The 7,458-nt window shown below is 43.7% G+C and overlaps 1 protein-coding gene across 1 annotated transcript in view; it reads right to left on the bottom strand.

Moving 5' to 3' along the window:
• The window catches only part of LOC310720181 (integrin alpha-X-like), a 24,484-nt gene continuing 17,026 nt past the window's right edge, over positions 1-7,458 (bottom strand). Inside the window, exons 29-30 of the mRNA XM_083530561.1 lie at positions 694-804; positions 1-581 (exon numbers count right to left, since the gene is read on the bottom strand). Coding sequence (XP_083386687.1) covers positions 375-581; positions 694-804 — 318 coding nt within the window. The 3' untranslated portion in view covers positions 1-374. The remainder of the gene's footprint in view (positions 582-693; positions 805-7,458) is intronic.

Here is a 7,458-nt window from a genome sequence, read left to right as displayed (position 1 = left end):
ACAGAAATTAAATTGCTTTATTTATCTTATGCATCTACAATCTCTGAAAGTGTATTAAATATGATAAATGATAGATGTGTGTAAACATCTCAGTAACTCGGTGTCACTTCCTGATCCTTTTGCTGTTCTTTAGAATTAATATTTACAGGACAGATTTATTTGTGTTTTATTCCAAGCATTATAATGATCAGTTTATTTACTCTGCATTTCTATTTCTGTCCGATTTATTGTTTTAAAAATTCAAAATCAGAATGCACCACAGCGCTGCCATTTATTTACAAATACACACACACTTTGTTTACATTTCACTGGTTCAATGGAGTCCTCCATTGTGTTTTATCTAACTCTAACTCTATACACTCTGAACTCTATCATTACAGAACTGATTTTTCTTCCATAACACGTGCAGTGTTGCTGTTGTTGGATGTGTTGGGATTGTGTGTGTGTGTGCTGTTGGCTTCTGTTTGTCCATCAGTGTTTTCAGGCGGTGTGTTGGAGTCGTTCCCATCTCTAGTGGTCGATGTCGTTCCATCAGCCTCCTGAGCAGCATTTTCAAAAGATTTAGATTTAAAGAACCCAACCTACAACAGAACACATAATATGATAACAGAACACAATGCAACATGACACATCAACAATCTATCAATCAACAGTACTGAACACAGTCCTGATTCCTGTGTACTAAACACTCACCTTATACAATCCTACAAACAGCACAATCATCACAACCACACCGAATAACACAGAGAGGGAGGCGATCAGAGCCGTGTGCACCTGAGACACTGATTCTACCACCGATACTATCTGGAGAGAGAGAAAGAGAGAGAGAGAGAGAGAGAGAGAGAGAGAGAGAGAGAGAGAGAGAGAAAGAGTGTGTGAGAGAGAGAGAGAGAGAGAGAGAGAGAGAGAAAGAGTGTGTGAGAGAGAGAGAGAGAGAGAGAGACAGAGAGAGAGAGAGAGAGAGAGGGAGGAAAAGAAAGAGGGAGAGAAAGAGAGGGAGGAAAAGAGAGAGAGGACGAGGAAAAGAAAGAGGGAGAGAGAGGGGGAAATGAGAGAGAGAGAGAGAGAGAAAGAGAGAGAGAAAGAGAGAGAGAGAGAGAGAAAGAGAGAGAGAGAGAGAGAGAGAGAGAGAGAGAAAGAGAGAGAGAGAGAGAGAGAGAAAGAGAGAGAGAGAGAGAGAGAGAGAGAGAGAGAGACTTTTGACTTTTACAATAATTTGACATGTCATATTTAATGCCAGATGGTATCAGGTTTGATTTAACAATTGAATAAATAAATAAATAAATAAATAATATGACAAACAGACAAATAAAATTAGGTTATGACACTTGTGGTAGGGGAGGGGTGTTTAGTTCAAATTAGTTCAGTTCTGTTGCAAAATATAATTCTTCATCTCTTACAGAACACATAGTTTCATTACAGCACCACACAAACTGAAACATCTTCACATTCCCCAAACTCTTATACACATTAACATCAACCACAATCCTGGATTTCGTCAGTCTGGAGAAGATTCTGATTGCATCATAATCAGCATTTTGTGTTATTTTGTTCTTTCTGCTCAGGTATTTAGCCATTTTTGCTTGACCAAAAATAAAATTCATACTTTGGCACATAAACCTGTTCTCTTTCAAACATCCGTTCGGTATCTCACTATGGGAATCGCCTCGGTGTGACCGATCCTGGAAGCATCAATCACACCACGTCTGTCGACTGACAGACCAATTACGACAGTGATGCTGAAAAATCCTGCCTTCTTATATACACCGCTGCTGAAGATCCGTTTCAGGAAGCTATCCTCAGCAGATCCTCTAGGGGTGGTCGCTAAACTGTTCACAGACGAGCCGTTGAGGTACGTCTTCGAGCGCAGCTGCTTATTTGAGGGGAATATTCACTTTTAAAGCGGATATTTCCTTTTGCTGTTCTTTTCACCTCGCGTTAAGTAAACAGAAAGGTATCGTACCAGATCCGTTTTCGAGAGGCAAGTTGTGGTAATCTCCCTGTGTGTCACCATAACGGGGTTTTATCTCCCGGTGTTTGCACCTCGGTTATGGTGACTCCGAGCCCATCCGGTTGCACGGCGGCGAGGAAAGATCCCTCCCGACTGTGTGCATGCTGGTCTATGATCTCGGCTAAAGACTCTCATCCCCTGTGCATAGTGTGTTTTGGAGTTAGACACACACAGGCTGTGCTCGTTAACCCCGAGGGCTGCCCGCACTGCTCGTGTTTCCTGTTAAGGGTTTGGGAGCGCCGAATGAGAGTCACGGCCGCAAATGAAGGAGACCCATGTTTCTCTCCGCCGCCCGCGGAGGGGGACGTGGCTGCTTCTCAGGCACAATGTAGCTGCGGAGAGTTGATGGACGAAGTGTCTCCTGTCCTTCCTTCGCCCTTTGATTCTAACCCTTTAGTGGGGGACAAGGGTGAGGAAGAGAAAGATGATGAGGTTGCTCATTTTTTCGAGGAGGATTTGGAGGATGACGAGGAGGATGCTGTCCTTTCTCCTGATCTTCTCTCCAGGCCTGGAAGTGCTATGGGCCCTTCCCCCATGCCAGGTGAGCTGGACCTCGTTGAGATGTGTAGGAGAGCAGCCAAAGAGCTCTATCGACTGGCCATCTCAGCAGGTGCACCAGGACTCTGAGAGAGATTTGTATGATGGGAAGAGGCTGCCATCGCGCACTTCCCCAGTTAAGCAGCTGATTCCAGCCGTCCCTGCGTGTGACACAAATGTGGCACTTTTGGGACAAACCCTTCTCACATAGAGTGCCCATTAAGGGTTTCTCTAGACTGGAGTTGCACAATATGGAGGATTTGGGGGTTATAATAGCATGAGTCCTAATCCCCACGAAGGGCTAAGGGCTCATAGTACCCGAGGTTTGGCCACCTCGTAGGCGTATATATATATATATATATATATATATATATATATATATATATATATATATATATATATATATATAAAAGAATGACAAGGGTGATGGAAACATCTTTTTCCTGGTCTAGGAAAATCAGACCAGTCTTCACACCCAATAGCCTGGAGACGTCATTTCAAATATCGACCTGCCAGGCACACAGTACGTCTGGTCATGGTAAATTATATGCTCCATCACCTTCGTCAATCTCGATTCTAATGCTTTTTACAGCAGCTTGCAGTCAGTGCACAGTAGTGACACTGGGCGCCAGTTCTTCATGTGGGTCAGGTCTCCATTCATTGGCAGCAGGGTCAGGACAGCTCTGCTACAGCTCATAGTACCCGAGGTTTGGCCACCTCCTAGGCGTATATACAGGACAGCTCTGCTACAGCTCATAGTACCCGAGGTTTGGCCACCTCGTAGGCGTATATATATATATATATATATATATATATATATATATATATATATATATATATATATATATATATATATATATATATAAAGAATGACAAGGGTGATGGAAACATCGTAAATTGGAAGTTTGTCATTTCTTACATGTTTCTGCTCCCTTCAGTAAGAGGTGGAGATCTCGTGTTCTTTTTAATCACATCACTGAGTTAGTTTGACACCTGCTTCAGACAGCATATCTGCAATATTCGAGTCGTCTATATCCCATAGTGGGATACTGAACAGATGTTTGAAAGAGAACTTTAGGTTACTCATGTAACCCTGGTTCTCTGATAACAGGAGTGAGGTATCTCACCACACTTCCCTCCTTGCAGTGCACGGAGAAGAGATATGTGAGAATGAGGCAGGGACTGTCAGCAGCGGCGTATATAAGGAGGCGGGACAGGCCTGGATGTTCGCTAGCAGTTTTGGCGGCTGATCCATGCATGCCAGCTTGTGCCACGGAGACGAGGCTGCCAGCTTGTTGATGACCGGCGTTCACCCCTGTAGGACATCTTTGAAACCAGTCCACCTGCTCAGTCTGCCCTTGATGTGCTCTACAGTGCCTTCCCAGTTTTTACTAAAAAAATCATTACTTCCCAGGTAGACACCCAAGTATTTGAAACCACCTCTTTTCTACACCAGACCTCCTGGGAGGGTCGGCTCCCCACCTCCCCGCCCCCTGACTAAAACTGCTTCCATTTTTTCCCAGTTTACTTTCGCTTATGATAAAAACTCAAAGTCTCTTTAAATATTACTTAAAACATTCACATCAGCCTGGGACCCAACTATTACACCCACGTCATCTGTGTAAGCAGACAGTTATGTGAAGCATTAGAGTGTGGACTATTAAAACCAGAAAGACGATTTCTCCGATTGATTAAAACAGGTTCAATAGTTTGAGTGTACAACATTCCTGACAGTGAACAGCCCTGCCTGATCCCTCTGTACACTCTAAAAGGAGCACATAAACCACTATTAACCTTTAGTACACTCTAAATTTCACTGTACAGCAGCCTGATCATGGCTCTGAAACTAGGGTTGAACCAAAAGTCTTTCCAGCACCTTCCACAAGTATTCATGCTCAACCCGGTCAAAAGCCTTTTCCTGGTCTAGGAAAATCAGACCAGTCTTCACACCCAATAGCCTGGAGACGTCATTGTCAAATATCGACCTGCCAGGCACACAGTACGTCTGGTCATGGTAAATTATATGCTCCATCACCCTTGTCAATCTCAATTCTAATGCTTTTTACAGCAGCTTGCAGTCAGTGCACAGTAGTGACACTGGGCGCCAGTTCTTCATGTGGGTCAGGTCTCCATTCATTGGCAGCAGGGTCAGGACAGCTCTGCTACAGCTCACTGGATCCTGGAGAGACCTCAGTCAGTACGAATCGGGAACAGCATCTCCAGCAACACCACACTGAGCACTGGGGCCTCCCAGGGCTGTGTGCTCAGTCCACTGCTGTTCACTTTGCTGACTCATGGCTGTGTAGCAATGCACAGCTCGAATCATATCATCAAGTTTGCTGATGACACGACCGTGGTGGGTCTAATCAGCAAGAACGATGAGTCAGCATACAGAGAGGAGGTGCAACAGTTAACAGCCTGGTGTGGAGCAAACAACCTGTCTCTGAACGTGGACAAAACGAAAGAGATGGTTGTTGACTTCAGGAGAGCACAGAGCGACCAATCTTCACTGATTATTGATGGATCCTCAGTGGAGATCGTCAAGAGCACCAAATTCCTTGGTGTTCATCTGGCGGATAACCTCACCTGGTCACTCAACACCAGCTCCATCACCAAGAAAGCCCAGCAGCGTCTCTACTTTCTGAGAAGGCTGAGGAAAGCCCATCTCCCTCCCCCCATCCTGACCATGTTCTACAAAGGGACCATTAAGAGCATCTTGAGCAGCTGCATCACTGCCTGGTTTGGGAATTGCACCGTCTCGGACCGCAAGTCCCTACAGAGGATAGTGAGGACCGCTGAGAAGATCATCAGAGTCTCTCTCCCCTCTATCATGGACATTTACACCACACGCTGCATCCGCAAAGCAAACAGCATTGTGGACGACTACACACACCCGTCACACACACTTTTTACACTCCTACCATCAGGAAAACGGTTCCGAAGCATTCGGGCCGCCACAACAAGACAATGCAACAGTCTTTTCCTGCAAGCAATCAGGTTCAGTTCTGTGTACTTAATACACAGAACTGAAGGGATCACACACACACACACACACACACACACACACACACACACACACACACACACACACACACACACACACACACACACACACGTGTGTGTTATCAAACTGTACAACCTGGACTTAACACTTAACACACACTCATCACTCATCTCAATCCATTCCACCATCCTCTATTCATTATTATTTATATTTGATAACTGATATCTGTTTAACTGCACCTTTACTGTATTACTGTTTACATGCCGTCTTTTGCACCTTTGACTATTATATTGTTTACATGCTTTTTTGCACCTTCAACTTTGATATACTATACTACACTGTTTACATGCTGTCTTCTGCACATCTTGACTGCTGCTGTATTTTTGCACTACATTGTGTTTCTTATATTCACTCCCGGGTATAGTTTTTACAGTTCACAGTACTGTATAACCAAGTATACAGTAGGTTTACTAGTCGGCGCTATCTTGGTTTAGTGTCTTGTCTTGTGTTGTCTGTCTGTACTGTTTTTTGTCTGCACTGTTTGCACCAGGTTGCACTTGATGCACTTTATGTAGCTTGTGTTGTGTTGTAGCTTTATGTTATTGTTTAGTGTAGCACCAGGGTTCCGGAGGAACGTTGTCTCGTTTTTACTGTGTACTGTGTACCACTGTGTATAGTAGAAATGACAATAAAAGCCTCTTAACTCTTGACTTGACTCTTGACTTGACTCTTGACTTGACTCTTAACTGGCTGCTGACCCCCTCTCACACTGTTCTGTAGGACCTCCAGCATGTCGTGCCCTATTACTGCCCAGAACGCCTTGAAAAACTCCACAGGGAGACCATCTATACCTGGAGCCTGCCCATTCTTTATTACATTGAGAGCCTCCTGAAACTCGGCCAGTGTCAGCTTTCTTCAAACTTCCTGGCTACTGACTCTGTGAGTTTAGGCAGGTCTTTGAGGAAGCTTTCCTCTACTCCCCTGATCTCTCACTGCCATATAGCTTTGAATAGAAGCTGACTGTCTGTATGTCTGACAAATTTCAGCAGGCTCTGACACGAGATCCCCTGATTCTGTTTGCACAGCATGCATGAATCGTTTATGTCCATTCTTTTATTCTAAACTAAAGAAGAACTTAGAAGGAGCATCCATCTTAGCAAGGCTTTTAAAGCATGTGAGGACCAGTGCCCCCTGTGCTGTAGTGTCTAACAGGTCGTTCATTTTGGCTTTTTTTTTTCTTTTTTTCTTTTAAGGGCTTCAATTTGCCCTCGATTTCCTGTGGCCTCAAAATGCTGGAGTTCCACTGTCTCTATCTCCAGAGCTTTTAGAAATCTGGCAATATCTCTTTTGCCAGTGAGAGTGTACTGTTGACTTTGATTTGCACTTTAGTTAAATCCCACCACTGCTGGAGGAAGTTAAAAGCTGCTTCTCCAGTTTAAAACAATTCCATAAAAAAATAAAAGACTCTAAAATTAGCTTCTAAAAGTGCAGTGTTAAAATGCCAGTAGCTGCTCTTAGGTTTAATATTCGTTTTACTGATGGTGCACTGAACCATGCAGTGGTCTGAGATGCCTACTGAAAAAATAAAACATTTTGTAAAAAAAAAAAGTGAGGTGATGCTTAAAAAAAATAAAACTGATCTAATCTCGCCAGGAAGAGCGTGTTGTCTATGCTGTGGGCCCTCGTGTACTGCCTCTGTTTCTTATTTAGATTTCTCCAAATGTCACAGAAATCGTGGGCACCACCATGAATATTTTTACTGTTTTTTTGTATTTATTATTTTTTATTGTACTTGAGTAATAAAAACTACATTTCTAGCGTAATTCTCAATCTATCAGCTGAGACCTTAGTCGCCTGTGTGGAAAGTTAATACCCCATACCCACAGAAGGGTTACAGATGTGTGTA

Source organism: Silurus aristotelis (genome assembly GCF_946808225.1).
Source record: "Silurus aristotelis genome assembly, chromosome: 26".
NCBI lineage: Eukaryota > Metazoa > Chordata > Actinopteri > Siluriformes > Siluridae > Silurus > Silurus aristotelis.
The sequence above is the reverse complement of the archived record's forward strand: the minus strand, read 5'-3'. Positions and strand labels throughout refer to the sequence as shown.